At 45.8% G+C, this 16969-nt stretch overlaps 1 protein-coding gene across 1 annotated transcript in view; it reads left to right on the top strand.

The window, feature by feature from the left end:
- Positions 1-16969, top strand: part of Gckr (glucokinase regulator) — a 30557-nt gene that overhangs the window by 1040 nt on the left and 12548 nt on the right. Inside the window, exons 3-16 of the mRNA NM_013120.2 lie at positions 328-396; positions 1253-1321; positions 1673-1746; positions 2083-2149; positions 2319-2372; positions 3608-3702; positions 7118-7223; positions 8591-8709; positions 9148-9246; positions 9381-9478; positions 9793-9869; positions 10233-10329; positions 10987-11084; positions 11173-11256. Of these exons, the coding sequence (NP_037252.1) occupies positions 328-396; positions 1253-1321; positions 1673-1746; positions 2083-2149; positions 2319-2372; positions 3608-3702; positions 7118-7223; positions 8591-8709; positions 9148-9246; positions 9381-9478; positions 9793-9869; positions 10233-10329; positions 10987-11084; positions 11173-11256 (1206 nt within the window). The remainder of the gene's footprint in view (positions 1-327; positions 397-1252; positions 1322-1672; positions 1747-2082; positions 2150-2318; positions 2373-3607; positions 3703-7117; positions 7224-8590; positions 8710-9147; positions 9247-9380; positions 9479-9792; positions 9870-10232; positions 10330-10986; positions 11085-11172; positions 11257-16969) is intronic.

The following is a 16969-nucleotide window of genomic DNA, read 5'->3' as shown; positions in this document are numbered from 1 at the left end:
ACCCCTACCCTCCTGATACGGGAAATCCCGAGCCCTCTCCTCCATCCCAACCCATCATCCTCCATTGCCCCCCACTCATTCCCATTTTTAAAGTTTATTTATCTATTTTGTGATGGGGAAGGATTTGTTCCATGGGGAAATGTGTGGAGGTCAGAGGACAACTTTTGGGGATCAGTCTGTCCTTTCACCATGTGGGTCCCAGTGATTGAACTCAGATCATAAAACTTGGCCACAATCCTCTTAACTCATCGAGCCATCTCATGGCCTTCCTCCCACCTCTACCCCCGACCCCTTTTCTCCATCCTGACTCCTGTCCACTCTCTACAGCGACTATACAGCGAATCAGTTCTGACCACCATGTTGCAAGTGGCTGGAAAAGTCCAGGAAGTTCTGAAGGTACGAATGCTTCTCATTCACCCAAACACTTCTGTTCTCTCTCACTTCCTCTTTCCTGGGTCTCCACTTCTCGTTTTTATAAATCTCAATTCTTTATCCTCTTGGTCTTCCCTTTGGATATTTATTGTTGTCTTAGTCATTGATAATAATTGTGACAGCTACCGGATGGATAATACTTTATCAGCAGAGGTGCATTTTATTTGAAATGTAATTATTGTTTAAAGGCTGTTTTGGCTGCATGTTTGTCTATGTACCACATGTATCTGGTGCCCATGGGAGGCAGAAGAGGGTGCTACACCCACTGGAACTGGAGTTACAGATGGTTGTGAGCTGCCATGTGGGTTCTGGGAATCAAACCTGGGTCCTCTGGAAGGGCAGCCAGCGTCTTAATGGCCGACCCATCTCTTCCTCCCCAGCAATGCACTTCCACACTCAGTATATCCACAAAAACCTGTGAAGTTAGTATTATTATCTTTTTTTTTTAAATTTCTCTTTCCAGAAAAGAAAACAAAGAAAGGCTGGTTGTAGCTGTTTGCTTGGATGTGCCCGGCTAATAACTGCTGGCTTCCATCGCTGCTTTGATTGTTTACTTTTATTTAATTGACAAAGCTGCTCTCAAGTCCCTTCTGGAATAAGTGAGGATTTTAATGAATAGCTTAGTCAGAGAGGAGAGCCAGGAGGACTTCTTTCTCCAGATTATTGTTCTTTTTGTCACCTCACATGGCCTACGTTCTTCTCCGTTTTATGATGAGGAGAAGAGTAAGTTCCAAGTCTTCCTCTGTTGCTGACAAAGGAAGAAAAGGGTGCTTTTCTCCCAAGCTGGGCCCTGGTGACCTGGGCTTTGTTTCTCCCTCAGGAGCCAGATGGGGGTCTGGTAGTGCTGAGTGGAGGGGGAACCTCTGGTCGTATGGCATTTCTCATGTCTGTGAGTACCTTAATTCCCTGTTTCTCTCTCCTCCTCCTCTGGGGATGACCCCCAGAACCAAAAGGCTCATCTGAGATAAGTTCTCTCTGTAGATATATTCTATCCCCACTTCCTCTCCAAAAACCTAGAGCCCAGGATGGAATCCGACTTCTCTGGTCCCACTAGAGCCCCACATCTCATGGACCACTAAGTAATCATCTCCAAGTTGCATCTTTAAGTGGCAGACTCCAGATATAAGTTAGGGTTGGGCATTGGCCTAAGAAGACCATTATAGATCCTGTAGGAACTGAGAATGCGTGTTACATCCTCTTTGTCACTCCTTCCTCATATTCTCTCTCTCTCCCTGGACAGGTGTCTTTCAACCAGCTGATGAAAGGCCTGGGACAAAAGCCTCTTTACACCTACCTCATTGCAGGAGGTGACAGGTAAGTTACCCCGGCCTGTACATGTGGCCCGAATGTCCTTTTAGAGCCTGAATTTGAATGAGTTTAGTCAACGATTGTATTGAACCTGCCTCAGTCTCCACCATCCCTTGTCACCTTGTATCTGACCCTGTCACAGATGTTTATTGCCTACCTGCCGCTAGTTAGTTAGGTTTTTAAATTCTGTGGCATGTCTATCACGGTGCCCGATAAACAGTAGGTGCCTATTCAATGACAGCGTTCCTCCATCCCTTTCTTTCAGTGTACCCTTCCCTAACCAACTATAGGCATCTGCCTCTTAGCTAATGCCACTGACCTCTATTGAGTTTGCACCCTTAGGTCTGTTGTGGCCTCTCGTGAACAGACAGAAGATAGCGCCCTACACGGGATCGAGGAGCTGAAGAAGGTCTGTGTTTCTGTTACTACTCACCTGGAGATGCCCATATGTTGCTTTTCATAGGGCTAGAAAAACCCCAACCTTCAGCTAAGGCTTGGCCCCTGCTCTGGCCCTGATTTTCTCACACACTAGATTTACACCATGGAGACCCTAACACACCCACTTCATCTGTTCCTAGGTGGCTGCTGGGAAGAAGAGAGTGGTCGTCATAGGCATCTCTGTGGGACTCTCTGTAAGTGTTTGGACAGGAGGAGTGGGTTGGTTTTCCTAGGGTGAAGTGGATGGGACTAGGTCAGTGTGGAAGGTGGATGCTAGGTGATGAGGTGGGTGCTAGGAAGTAGAAAACCAGCACAGGGTTTTATTTTAATTTTTAACCAAATAGGTAAGTTTGGTAAAAAAAAAATTGTGGTATAGTCTTATAGGTACAAAAAAAGGGGGAGGGTATTTTATCTCAGAATAGCTGTGTATTGATTCATCAACAACCAAGATGGACAGACCAGTCCAGGGGTCAGCAAGCTCTCTGGCAGCCAGTGTAGCTAGCTGCCTGAATTTGTGGATAGGTTACTGGCATGCAACCTTTGTGTTTACTCAGAATTCATGGCCTCTTTTGTGCTGGGTTTAAGTAGTTGGACAGAGATCATAGGGCCCACAAAGCCTGAAGTATTTACTTCTCTGGCTCTTCACAGAAGAGTCCGGCCCCTGGCTTCATCCCCATCAGCAATGTCCGCATCAACTCTGCCTGCTTAGGTGTACAGGAACTCAGGGGCCAGTGGGTCAATCTGCATTTTGACAAGATTCTCAGCATATTTGTATGAGAACCACTTGGCTAGTTTTCCTATCCCCTACAATGGTTTTGATGGAGTTCAGGGCATAGAGAGTTAGATCCCAGCAGTTGTACCATGAGAAAAAACAGGAGATGATCACAAGGAGCTTACAATTGAGTTAGTAGTTCTCAGACCTTACCATTTGGAAGATTTCTGTGGAAGAACAGAAGAAAAATGTAGCACTAGCTTTGCTTATAATATCAGCACTCAGGAGGGGAGGCAGGAGGATGGCTGTGTGTTCAAGGGCAACTTGGACCATATATAAGGAAATCGTAGCTCAAAGAAAAAATGGTTTTCTTGGGGAACTTGTTAATAGTAGTATGCTCTGCTTTTCAAATTTGCATTCAATAAGATTTTTTGTTTTGTTTGTCTGTTTTCTTTTTGAGATAGGACTTCTTTGTGTAACCCTGCCTTTCCTGGAACTTACTCTGTAGACCAGACCGGTCTTGAACTCACAGAGATCCACCTGTCTCTGCCTCCTAGGTGGTGGGATTAGAGGTGTGGGCCACCACCCAGTGGTGGATTCACTAAGTCTTGGTTGAGAAATCTAGTTCTAGCCAGCATGCTGAGGCGGTTCCCTGTGGGTCTTGGGAACACTCCGAGGAGCTTCCTTTATTTTACCTTCCTTTCTTGGTACTACCAGGCGCCCTTTGTGGCAGGTCAGATGGACTACTGCATGGATAACACAGCCGTCTTCTTGCCGGTTCTGGTTGGCTTCAATCCAGTGAGCATGGCCAGGTGAGGCTTCGATAAGACTGACTGGGCCTTGGGAAGCCTGGGAGAGGGACATGTCAAAGTCCACACTGTAATCGCCAAGGAGGAGACAGATAGGTATAGTCTTCCTTGCCAAGTCTCAGAATATAAAAGTAAATGTGGGGTGGTCTCTCAGTGCATGAAGTTTCTTCGTCTTAAATGTTCTCTCCTTGTGTCAGAAATGGTGGAAGGCAGCTTACAAAAGCCACATTAATGGGGCAGGATCTCTGAGTTTGAGGCCAGCCTTGTTTACAGAGCAAGTTCCAGGACAGCAAGGGCTACATAAAGAAACCCTGTCTTGAAAAAAAAAATTAATAATCCCCCCTAAAAATAGAAAAACAAACCCCCAAAGTTACATAAAACACAAGCTTGCACAGATTCAAACAGGGATTGGAGAGATAGAGAGACAAGAACGAGAAGAAAATAAAAAGAGAGCAGAAACCACAAACAAACACATGAACAAACCAGGATCAGGAAAGTCTGTTTCATCTGGGGTGAGTGCTGAGCGTCTTTTCAGAGTAGTGGTGGGGCCCAAGCGACCCCCCACTCCTCTTCCCAGCTTCCTATTTCGCACTCTTTCCTCCATCGCTCCAGGCTCCCTTAGGCTCCTCTGCCTCCTCACCTCTGCCCCTTGTCCCATCCTGAAGCCCTCCCTGTGCTAGACACCTTCCTTCTTTTGTGGGGAGAGGGACAGTCTTGCTACGTAGCCCAGGCTGGCTTCAAACTTGAAACCCTCTTGTTTTTGCCTCTGCTGAGATTTTAGGCCCGAATCACCATGCTCCAAACCTCCTCCTTATTCTCTCTACAAATGGCCACTTGGTCTGATTTTATACTCCACATAGCTGACCAGTACTTTGTCGATGTAGTTCCGTTTGGGGTAAGGCCATGAGATGTCTATTTCGTTAAAGCGACCCTGGTGATTCTGAGGCACAGCCAGGTTTGAGGAACTCTGCTAAATAAGCCCTTGGATTGGATCACCTAATGGCACTGTGTCTGTGGGGGAATTGTAGCAAAGGAGCCTAGGTCTTTTGGAGATGCACTTCCAACTCCCAGATTCCAGGCTCGTAGTGTAACTCATACTAAAGTGTAAATGAGTCTGTGATACTCTTAACCCTGTATCCTTTTCATGGAGGATTCTTCTTCACCCAAAATATATCTGCAGCAGCACATGCTAATTTCAGGCCCTGTGACTAAGTGAAATGAAGAATTTCAAACAATGTGGGTGTGGAGATCTTCCAGTTGTTCCTTAAAGGGGTGCCTCCCTGTCTTGACTCATCTTCAAAACTGTCTCAGAAGCTTTGTAGAGATGCAGTTTGGGGTTCTGACGCACTCCTGCAGAGGCTGAACCTCAGGGTGTGTGTGAGTGTGTGTGAGAAAGTGTGTGTGTGTGTGTGTGTATGTGTGTGGTGTGTGTGTGTGAGAAAGTGTATGTGTGTTTGTGGAGGTGTGTGTGTGTATGTGTGTGGTGTGTGTGTATGTGTGAGTGTGTGTGTGTATGTGTGTGGTATGTGTGTGTATGTGTGGGGTGTGTGTGTATGTGTGTGGTGTGTGTGTGGTGTGTGTGTATGTGTATGTGTGGTGTGTGTGTATGTGTGGTGTGTGTGTATGTGGTGTGTGTGTGTGAGTGTGTGTGAGTGTGTGTGTGTATGTGTGGTATGTGTGTGTGTCTGTATGTGGTGTGTGTATGTGTGTGGTGTGTGTGTATGTGTGTATGTGTGTGTGTATGTGTGGTGTGTGTGTATGTGTGTGTATGTGTGAGTGTGTGTGTATATGTGTGGTGTGTGTGTATGTGTGTGGTGTGTGTATGTGTGTGGTGTGTGTGTGTGGTGTGTGTGTATGTGTGTATGTGTGTGTATGTGTATGTGTGGTGTGTGTGTATGTGGTGTGTGTGTGTGAGTGTGTGTGTGTAAGTGTGTGTATGTATGTGTGGTGTGTGTGTGTGTGTGTGTGTGTGTGTGTGTGAGTGTGTGTGTATCCAGAAGTGGATGGTTGTTGCAAAACAGAACTCCCCGGGAGGTTTTGGGGTTCAGCAAAGTCAAGTCTGGGAATCCTGATTTTTTTTTCTTTTTTTCGGAGCTGGGGACCAAACCCAGGCCTTGCACTTGCTAGGCAAGCGATCTACCACTGAGCTAAATCCCCAACCCCGGGAATCCTGATTTTTACTGCACAATGTTTTCCCTCCCTCCCGCGCCTCTAGGAAGTGTTAGAAATTATCAGGACAGCAGCCACGGGAGGCACTTTACACAACAGGTATGGAATAGGTAAAAGTTACCTGCCTCAGTATCCATATAAAAATACTTATGTATTTTAAAATAATTACTTTATACAATATTCTATAAAAACTACTCAAGAAGGGGGTGGCATGTGCCCATAGTCTCACAACTGGGGAAGCAGGGACAGGATGATTCCTGGGCTTGCTGGTCTTGGTTTACAGAGTGGCCTTGTCTCAAAAAATAAGGTGGAGAGCAACTGGAGACTATAACTGGGGTTGACCTCTGACTTCTGCACACGTGTGCATGGGGAGCTGCATACATGTGCACACACATACATTAACACGTACACACACACACACACTCAAATAAAATAATAAAATAAGTAGTTCAACAAGGAATGAAATCCTGTCAGGACTGGAATGGTCAAGGACAGCTGAGGATAATGTGTGAATGGCTAGCTCAGGCTAGATGAGTCTTCAAAGTCTTGCCACACTGAGCAATTCACAAATCCACCCACTTCAGAAGATCCTCATTTTTTGAGATTCCACAATTTGTAGCTACGTGTGTCAGCCTGTGCTGACTCTCTTGTCTCATTAACATACCGTTTTATTATGATGAATTTACTGTAGCTTATTCACCAACAGACAATACAGTTAGTTAACAGTATAAAGTTTATACCTCATTAAGGACCAACCTGCTTCCCTCGGATAGTGAGGGGGTCACTCACTGGAGAGAGTTTCAGATGAATTTCCAAGAATGGAAGGGGGTTTCAAAGGACTCTAAGATGGCAAGGCTTTGTTTTACTTTTTGAGACAGAGTTTTTCTGTGTAGCACTGGCTATCCTGGAACTCATTCTGTAGACCAGGTTGGCCTCAAACACAGTGATCTCCCTGCCTCTGTCTCCCAAGTGCTGGGATCAAAGGCACTATCATAGTAGTTTTGACGTTACGTTTGGCTTCCAGCTAGAACATTAAGCTTGGATGCTGGCTTTGATGTGGGCTTTGCTGAAGATAATAAACCCAATCCTTGGAGTTCAGGGACACCAACCCATATGCCCCAAAGCATATTCCTCTGTGATAGAGTTGACCTCTGACTCCACTCTCTCACTGATCCTAACTACTGGCTGAGGCCTTTTCTTCAGATTCTCACTGACAGCTCTTTTTCCTCTGTCTTTCTCTGGCTCTCAGAAATGACCCCATTGAAGACTGGAGATCAACATTCCGGCAAGTGGCAGAGCGGATGCAAAAGATGCAGGAGAAACAGGAAGCTTTTGTGCTCAATCCTGCCATCGGGGTAGGGCCAGACTCTATTTTCTCTACACACCTACCTCTTCAAGGGAACTGCTTGTCACATACTGGGAACCTTTGATCTTCAAGCCTCTGCCTATCTTGCTTAAATCCCCAAGGCCTTTCGTATCAACTCGAGTGTTTTCAATGATGTCCTGCTTTCTCTTTTACTTTCTCACCTCGGGATGTTTTTCTTTAATCTTTATTTTTACCCTGTTTCTCAGATCAGTAACTAGGAAGCGCCTGTGTGATTTAGAACAGTCTTGTTTAGAGGACTCCTTTGCTGTCTATGCATAGACAGCTTTGACTAGCCACTGCTAGGTCCCATTAAGTCAACGAGGGCTTTACGAACACTGATAGAGTCTTACTCCTATGTTTTATGACATCCTCTCCATACCCCTGCAGGCCTTCTTAGCCTGAGAATTCCCGTTCTTTATTCTCCTCTGGATAATTTGCGCACATCTCACTAGAACCATCTATCCCTACTTTTTCCCTAACCAAAACGTTTGCCTCCTGCCTTCCTTTGTCAGTGGTGGACATATCTGAGACCTTCCTCTTGGTCTTCATATGAGAGAGGGAAGGAAATTTCGTAGTATATAGAACTTGTTTTTGTTCCCTGTCTCTCTCCTCCTTACTCTACTGGTTGGCTTTCAGGTTTGTTTGTTTTCTTTAAAGGTTCATTTTAAAGTTATTTTTTAGGCGAGTGTGTGTACGTGTGTGCGTGTGCGTGTGCGTGTGTGTGTGTGTGTGTGCATGTGAATTCAGGTGTCCACAGAGACCGGAAGGGGGGTCAGTTTCCCCGGAGCTAAGTTATAGGCAGTTGTGGGCTTCCACATGTGGGGGCTGGGAACTGAACTCAGGACCTCTGCTAGAGCAGTAGAGCTCTGCTAACCACTGAGGCATCTCTCCAGCCCTCAGTCTTCTGTTTTTAATCACTGGTCATACATTCTCTTTGCTGCGATCTTTGATGTGCTATGTTATAAATCTGTACCATTTTGTATCTGCTTTGTGTGTCTGTATAAAGCTTGGGACCTGGCATTTAGGAATGACAAAGTACCATAAAACATGGTGGAGAAGGTTCTTCCTTCTAGAGATGTCCAGGGGTGGCCCTTTCTTTCCCTTCTCCTTCCAGTTAAGGACACTTTAGTAACACAGTCAAGGCCACCAGTAAAAGGCGTGCTCAGGGATCACTAACCACAGTAAACATCTAGTAGGGGCCACCAAACACACTCATGCATAGGAGTCACCAATCATATTCCACACCCAAGGATCACCAACACCACACCATGCTCAGGGGGTCATGAACTGGTGAACTGGTAGAGTCCTGGGTTGTCCTCTTTCTACCAATTCCTCCTAGTGTTGTTGCCTCCTTAGCCCGAGGGGCTCAGCGGCTCTTCCCGAATGAAAGGTGGAGGTGCCACCAAGATTCTACTGGAAACCCTGCTACTAGCAGCCCATAAGACTGTGGACCAGGGTGTTGTGTCCTCTCAAAGGTAAGGAGGAAACAGACAAATTGGGGTTCAGATCCAAGCAGAGGTGACAGGGAGGAGGAGATAGCAGGCTCTGATTCCAGAGTCAAGCGTTTAAGAGACCTTTGACTTGAGGATGGCTCGGGTCATGCAGGCCAGAACCCACCCTGCTGTGACTTCCTTCCCTTACCAGGGCTCCTAGTCTCGCCTCCAGAACACTCAGACCCACTCTCTCTTTGACTTTTATTCTTCCCACTGAGATCAGAACCCTATCTGCTCTTATGAAAAGCAGTCTGAGTATCCTTCTCCCTCTTTCTTATCCTATTTCTGTCTAGCAGGGACTAGCAAAACTTTTTTTTTTTAAATGGGAATTGTGACTTGCCTTACGTGTGGGTAAGAGTATCTAGGTCTTTTTGGGGGAGGCACCAGGCCCTCTCTGGGAGCTAACGAATTTTCTTCTAGATGCCTTCTGGAAATCCTGAGGACATTTGAGCGGGCTCATCAGGTGACCTACAGTCAAAGTTCCAAAATTGCCACGCTGATGAAACAAGTCGGCATCAGGTATGTGGCTGGGCAGTTGTAGGGGACCTCAAGAGGTGTGTTAACATGTTGGAAGGTCTTGACTGTTTACTCTTGTGTTCCTCTGCCGTCTCTCTTCCTGGTGAACATGCGCCCGGCCTCTGGCTCATTCTCAGCCTGGAGAAGAAAGGCCGAGTGCACTTGGTTGGCTGGCAGACTCTCGGCATCATTGCCATTATGGACGGAGTAGAGTGCATCCACACTTTTGGTGCTGGTGAGTCCCGAGTCCTGATGTGCTCCTGATTCCAAGTACCCGGCCAATTAGTCCAGTATTAAAACTTTCCTGCAGACCCCTGAGGTTCCCCAGTGTCTATCCATCCTACACAAGGAGGCGCTTCCATTGAATACTTCTTTCATTTGAAGCATCAAATTCTCTTAGTTCCCATTCCAGTGCTTCTAATAGTCCCTCTCATAGACTATCACTCACCCACATCCCACTTTCTGACATCTTCGTAGCCCTTGACGTCTAGAGCCTTCCTTTTTTCTAAAGCCCACCATTTTTTCCCTCTCTGATCTTACATTCCCCAGATTTCCAAGATATCCGTGGCTTTCTTATTGGTGACCACAGTGACATGTTTAACCAGAAGGATGAACTCACCAACCAGGTTGGAAAAGGATAGGACTTGGGAAGTTGTGGAATTCCCTGGTGTGCAGAGGGCAGTAGGGAAGTAGAGCCTGGAGGTGGGGGAATATGAGGGGATAATCAGTCCCAGGAAGGACATGGTCCTCCAAGGTCAGAGGACATGGAACTCTGAATCAGTGGGGTTCAGAAGGCTCTGGGTTTGCCTGGCTTTAGTCCACTCACCTGCTCCATCACCTTTGCAAAATGCTACCATTTTGAACCCTGATTCTTTTTAACTGAAACCAAAAGGGCTGTATTAGGTGTCCCCTAGGGTCCCCTTCAGTCTTCAAGTCTCTGCTCTTGAGTGTCCTTTTGGAAGGAATTCTCCCATCTTCTTCTGTCCCAGGGTCCCCAGTTCACCTTCTCCCAGGATGACTTCCTGACTTCCATCCTGCCATCCCTCACGGAGACTGACACCGTGGTCTTCATTTTTACCCTGGATGGTGAGCAGGAGGATGGGAACAGTGGGGGTTGGTTTACAGGAGCTGTTTTTCTGAGTCTCAGGGTGCCTTGTCAGAGGGAGGATGCCTGAAGTGTATCCTATTGTCATGATAAGACACCATGACCAAAAGCAATCTGGGGAAGGAAGGGTTTATTTCATCTTATAATGTATAAGTCTATCACTGAGGGAAGTTAGGGCAGGAACTTGAGCAGAAGCCATGGGCAAGTGCGACTTACTGTCTGTCGTTCCCCATGGCTCTCTAGTCTGCTTTCTTTCTTTCTTTTTTTTTTTTTTTTTTGGTTCTTTTTTTCGGAGCTGGGGACCGAACCCAGGGCCTTGCGCTTCCTAGGTAAGCGCTCTACCACTGAGCTAAATCCCCAGCCCCTCTAGTCTGCTTTCTTATGGCACTCAAGACTGATAGCCCAGGGGTGGCACTGCCCCCTGTGAGCTAGGCCCATCAATCAATCAAGAAAAATGCACCACAGGCTTGCCCACACTAGAAGTTCCCTTTTGCCAAATGATTCTGGCTTGTGTCAAGTTCACATAAAACTACCCAGCACAGAGGGACCGGATGAGTGAGCTGGGTGGACCCTGGGGTGGTAGGAAGACCTGTTTCATAGCCCAGCCTTTTCACCCCCATGTCTCCTATCCCATCCAGATAACCTCACAGAAGTACAGGCCCTGGCAGAAAGAGTGAGAGAGAAGTGCCAGAACATCCAGGCCCTGGTGCACAGCACTGTGGGGCAGTCCTTGCCGGTGAGTGTCGGCACTGGGGAGAAGACCTAGGCATGGTGTGGCCAAGGCCTTCTGAAACAAACCACCCTGTTCATCTCTTTCTCCTCAGGCCCCTCTAAAGAAACTCTTTCCCTCACTCATCAGTATCACGTGGCCACTTCTTTTCTTCGATTATGAAGGGACCTATGTTCAGGTAGGTGGAAATGAGAAGATAATGTTTCCTAAGGAGAGGAGTCCAAAAACCCCAAAGCCAGATGGATGGAGAAAAGCCTGAATATTTGTTTAGTCTTCGCCCCTCCCCAAGCTGGGTAAATACTTGATTTCTCATGTCTCCAAAGAGAGTTGCCAAGGCAACAGGGTTCGGTGCTTTCTAGGAATATACAGAAAGGGCAAGACAGGCCACTGATTTTTTTTTTTTGGGGGGGGGGACAGGTTCATTGTTGACACTGAAGTCAATTATCACTACCCAAAAGCTTTCAAGGAACTTTCTTTTGCATGGTTCACTATGCTGACATAATCCAGATGTTACCCTGATGGAGTTCTCCCTCAACAGAGAAACTATAATGGAGAGGAATCATAGAAATACCAAGCAGTTTGTATGCTCTTTGCGGTTTGGTTTGGCGCTTTACTGTTCTCACACACGACCTGCCTACTCTCCACAGGGCAGAGGCAGGGCCCAGAAGGAGGGGTCTCGGAGAGGGTTCTTCTAACAGTATTCAAACTGCTTCCTTCTGGAAGCTTCCAGATTTGACCAGATGGAGCCAGCACAGGGCCTCAAGGAACCTAGAGCTCTTATGAAAATGTTTCTCCCCAGTGGGAGGTCCACAGTCCTTTGTCTTTTGTTCTAAATAGTGTTTCGGTGTTCTGTCCCTACTTCTTGGCATGCTTCCCACATCCACAGTCCCCGCTGACATCGCCTGTTTTTGGAGAAATCGTCTCTGATTAGGTTTTCATTGTCTTGGCCATATTACATTCTTCTCCACACTTACTGAGCCCTAATACAAGTATATATACCCTGGGGAATATCCCATATCTTTTATCTCAGTTCTCGTAGCAATCTCCAAAGCATGTGTGTTCACTTTCACTGTCTCCTTGGCCCCTTATTTCTGCTTTTAATATAGTGACATTTTATTTAGATTTTGGTCTGTATTCCAATCTATTAGGTTTTTTTGTTTTTGTTTTTGTTTTTTTTTTTCCCCCTTGGTGGTTTTTAAGCTTTCACTTGATGCTGGTTTCATCTCTCCACATGGAATTGTCTGAAAGAAAGTTTCTGCTGGAGTCTGGCTCCAGAGGGGTTCAGGTCCCAAAGACGAGTTGTGGAGTCGGTGAGGGAACGAGACTGACATCATCTGAGGGTGACTCAGGATAGCTTGGTGGTTATGGGGGGAAAAAACCACCTTTTTACTCCATTATTGCACAATAAATAGCTTAGCCACTAGTAATCTTGAAAGCAAGCAGACTTAATGATAACAAGATCATTTTAAACCTGATCACAGATCGTTTTTAACCTGTTTCAGCCCTATTTTTTTTTTGAACATCCAGAATGAACGAGGTCATCAATTTTATTACAGCGTTTTTCTTTGAGGCAAAAACAAGTTCAGCAAGCATCTAAACCCTCATTGTTCTCTAAGATTCAGTAACCTTAGAGACCACGTGTCCTTTTGCATCCCTTCCTGCAAGGTCTCAGGCTTTGTGGTCAGGAGGTGCCAGACATCGAGTCCTGCGAAACAAACCCAAAAGATCACGTTTCCTTCCTCCAGGGGCATGAGGCAGAGCTTGTACCAGGAAGCGTCGTAAGCATCGAGCCATTTCCTAATTGTGTCCCTGTGTGCCTTGGTCTTACAACATGGGCCTGTTCTCCTCGTAAGACTCCCAAAGGGAAGGTTCTAGCTTCTTACTCTGTTTCCATTGTGCCACCGCATCCTGATTGATTCCTTCAACGTATGCTCCTGTGTGTGGCAGACGGGGATCAAGCCAGTCTAGCTTCTTGACAGAATCTGCTTCTCGTGGGGCATACCAGGTCTTGCCATTCATCCTGTGAGCCTGGGCCCATTGTTTCTCCCGACCGTATGATGGTTTCATCCATAGGACCAGGTGTACGTAAGAGTTTCCGGCACCGTCTTTCAGTTAGCGAATCTGCAGCTTCTCTGTTCTTGGTACAAACCGAGGAGCACAGAGGGGATTCTTGGGCAGAAGTAGGCAGAGTTATCATGTTGTATGGTTCCACAGTGGCGGAGATTAGTTTCCAAAGATTTACTTTGTTTAGCAAGGCTGCTATTGTATACATTTAAAGCCTTTCCCAAAGCCCAGACAGAATTTCCTTTGGGAAAGAGGCATAAGGAAACTCCCATAATGCATAGCGAGAATCATCAAAATGAAAGTCAAAGGATGCACGTGTGTCTCTTTCTTGGCGAGGCTACGTTGGCATTCAGTAGTGGTGATAGGTGCTGTCTCTCTGTGTCCTGTCCCCCAGCAGTCCTTATCCACTGTTTCCGAATGTGCTGCTGATTTCCCCTTGACTCAGTTTTTCCCCGAGGTGACTCGCAACTGGTGATTTTTCTATTTCTAGCTCTCTTCCTCTCATACATTCATTAACTGGTGTTCTTGTCTAAGGAGCTTCTGATTCACTCCCTACCCCGACTGTATTTGTTTAATGTCATTATGGACTCATGAATTTTCTTTTTATTGTTAAATGTTTAGATTTTTTTTCTTTTTCTTTTCTTTTCTTTTTTTTTTTTTTTAGACAGGGTTTCTATGTAGCCAAGGCTGAACTGGAACTATTATAAGGCCCAGACTGGCCTTGAACTCATAACTCTCCTACCTCAGCCTCCAGAATACTGGGATTTCAGACATCCATCACTGTGCATGACTTAGGTGTGTTTTAATATATTTTAAATTTTTATTTCATTTTATTTTATGTTTATATGTATGCATGTGTGTGCCTGCTTGTCTGAGTGTATGCCATGCGTGTACAGTGCTCCGGGCCACAGGAGGGCATTGGATCTCCTGAAGTTACAGGTGATCGTGAACTTCAGAGCAGCAAGAGCTCTTCACCCTCAGCCCCTCAATACTCACCCTTTATTCCACGCCCCCGACAACAACTTTTTTTGAGACAGGATTTCCTCGTGTCATCCTGGCTGTCCTGGAGCTCACTTTGTAGACCAGGCTGGCTTCAAACTCACAGAGATCTGCCCACCACAGCCTCCTGAAGGCTGGAACCAAAGGCATGTTCCAACATGCCCAGCTTCCCCTAATATATATTCATTCTCTCTCTCTCTCTCTCTCTCTCTCTCTCTCTCTCTCTCTCTCTCTCTCTCTCTCTCCCCCGCCCTCTGCTAACATTTTAAAAACAATTCTTCTCTCATATATTACATCGCAACCTCAGTTTCCCCTCCCCTTTCTCCTCCCTGTCCCTCTCCCCCTCCCCCAGATCTATCCCTCCTTTGTTTCCCTTCAGAAAAAAGCAGGCCTCCCAGGGATATCAACCGAACATAGCCCATCAAGTTACAACAAGACAAGGCACATCCCCTCATATTAGAGTCGGACAAGGCAGCTCAGTAGGAGAAAAAGCCCCCAGAGCAGGCAGGACTCAGAGACAGTCCCACCCCCCACTGGATATAGAATACATTCTCTCTCTTTTTCTTTTCTTTTCTTTTTTTTCCTGGAGCTGGGGATCGAACCCAGGACCTTGCGCTTGCGCTTGCTAGGCAAGCGCTCTACCACTGAGCCAAATCCCCAACCCCAGAATACATTCTCTCTCTCTCTCTCTCTCTTTTTTTTTTTCTTTTTTCTCTTTTTCGGAGCTGGGGACCGAACCCAGCGCTCTACCACTGAGCTAAATCCCCAACCCTACATTCTCTTAATACTTAATTTTCATTGTAAGCCTCAGAATCAGAACTTGTTCAAATTGACTCCCTTGGGCCTGGTCATATCCATACTTAAACATACTTCTGGTGTTTCTTTTTGGAAAAAAAAAAAAGAACAAAGAAAAACTACTTCTTATTTCTGGGCAGGGGGTGGCAGACACTTTTCATCTCTGTGCTTTGCTTACCGTCTTCTGAGTGTCACTCCATTACAGGGCCTGGATCTCTTCCTCACTGTGGATGTACCTGTGAGATAGTTTACCTGGCCTATCTCTTATTTGGGGCATTTGCTTATTTCAACATTTCTCCATTGCCCATAACAATGCAATCAATGCGAGTGTAGCCCAAGTGTTTCTTTGAGATAAATACCTAGAAATGTTGGCTCCCTGTCAAAGGGAAACGCCAGTGTCCCTATGTTAGATGCTGTACGGTTTTCTTCCATAAACTCTGTGCTGCCTTCCTTTTCCATAGCTGCCGGGCCACACAGCCTCCCAGAGACTTACTTTTCTTTCTTTCTTTTTTTTTTTTTTAAGGATTTATTTGTTATATATAAGAACACTGTAGCTGTCCTCAGACACACCAGAAGAGGGTGTCAGATCTCATTACAGATGGTCGTGAGCCACCATATGGTTGCTGAGATTTGAACTCAGGACCTCTGGAAGAGCAAGCAGTCAGTGCTCTTAACCACTGAGCCATCTCTCCAGTCCAAGACTTATTTTTCACTGTAAATTCAAAGCCATTCTTTATCCTTCCGTTTTTTGGCAGGTGCTAATTCACTTTCAAGGGTAGAAAAATTGCAACATTGTACATAGCCAGTCCAATGCAAACAAGACTTACTTAGACCAAGCATTTAGTAAACATTAAGGGCCTAATGACAAATACTCCTCTAGCAGACAAAGATGTCTGTTAAAGCCATTAAGATTGCCTGAAAATTGATAATCTCACATTTTTGTAATAACTCTAAAGTCCTAAAGTTTCTTTATATTAAACATGTACCAGAGGTCTAAAGGAATGACATATTGATAATAATGTAAGGCTGTATCTATTGATTTTTCTCTAAGGTGTGTCTCTGTAACTATGTCAGGAAAGTAAAGTTTTTTTCCTTTTATTAAAATTTAATTTTTTTTTACCTTATTCACTTTACATCTCCTCACTACCCTATTCCCAGTCACCCCCTCCTATCATCCTCCCCCTCTCCCCTTCTCCTCTGATCAGGTGGCCTCTAGAGGCTTTTGTCTAGCTTCTGGATTTTTGTCACCTCGATCAATGAGAAATTCAACTGTGGTGTAATTTTCATGTGTGCTACAGTATTTATTGACATTTTGAAGCAGTGAAACAGTACCCAGCCCTTCACACACACTATGCAAGAGCTCTGCTACTGAGCCACACCCCAGCCTGCATCTCTATTATGTGAGAAGCAGAGCCCTGTGTTCCTCTCTGTCCCCTCTCTGTTCTCCTCCACCTCCCTCCCTGCTCTCTTTTGCGTCTGCCTCCCGCTTTACCCCTCCTCTCAGTTGCCCTGGAACTCCCTGTGTCAAATCCATAGCGATAATTTCTGTGTGGGGATTACAGATGTCAGCCACCATACCCAGTTTTTTATTTATGTACTTATTTTATTTTTTATCGGATAGTTCTTATTTACATTTCAAATGTTATTCCCTTTCCCAGTTTCCCGTCCATAAGCCCCCTATCCCATTTCCCTCCTCTATAAGGGTGTTCCCCCTCCCCAACCAACCCCACTTCCTACCTCCTCACCCTGACGTTCCTATTCACTGGGGATCCAACCTTGGCAGGTCCAACAGCTTCTCCTCCCATTGGTGCCCAACATGGCCATCCTCTGTTACATATGCAGCTGGAGCCATGTGTCTGTCCATGTGTAGTCTTTGGGTGGTGGTTTAGTCCCTGGGAGCTCTGGTTGGTTGGCATTGTTGTTCTTATGGAGTTGCAACCCCTTTAGCTCCTTTAATCCTTTCTCTAACTCCTCCAATGGGGACTCCATTCTCAGTTCAATGGTTTGCTGCTAGCATTTGCTTCTCTATTTGA

The sequence above is a fragment of the Rattus norvegicus genome, chromosome 6, assembly GCF_036323735.1.
Source record: "Rattus norvegicus strain BN/NHsdMcwi chromosome 6, GRCr8, whole genome shotgun sequence".
In the NCBI taxonomy this organism is placed as follows: domain Eukaryota; kingdom Metazoa; phylum Chordata; class Mammalia; order Rodentia; family Muridae; genus Rattus; species Rattus norvegicus.
Note: the sequence above shows the minus strand (reverse complement) of the source record. Positions and strands in the feature narration are given on the sequence as shown.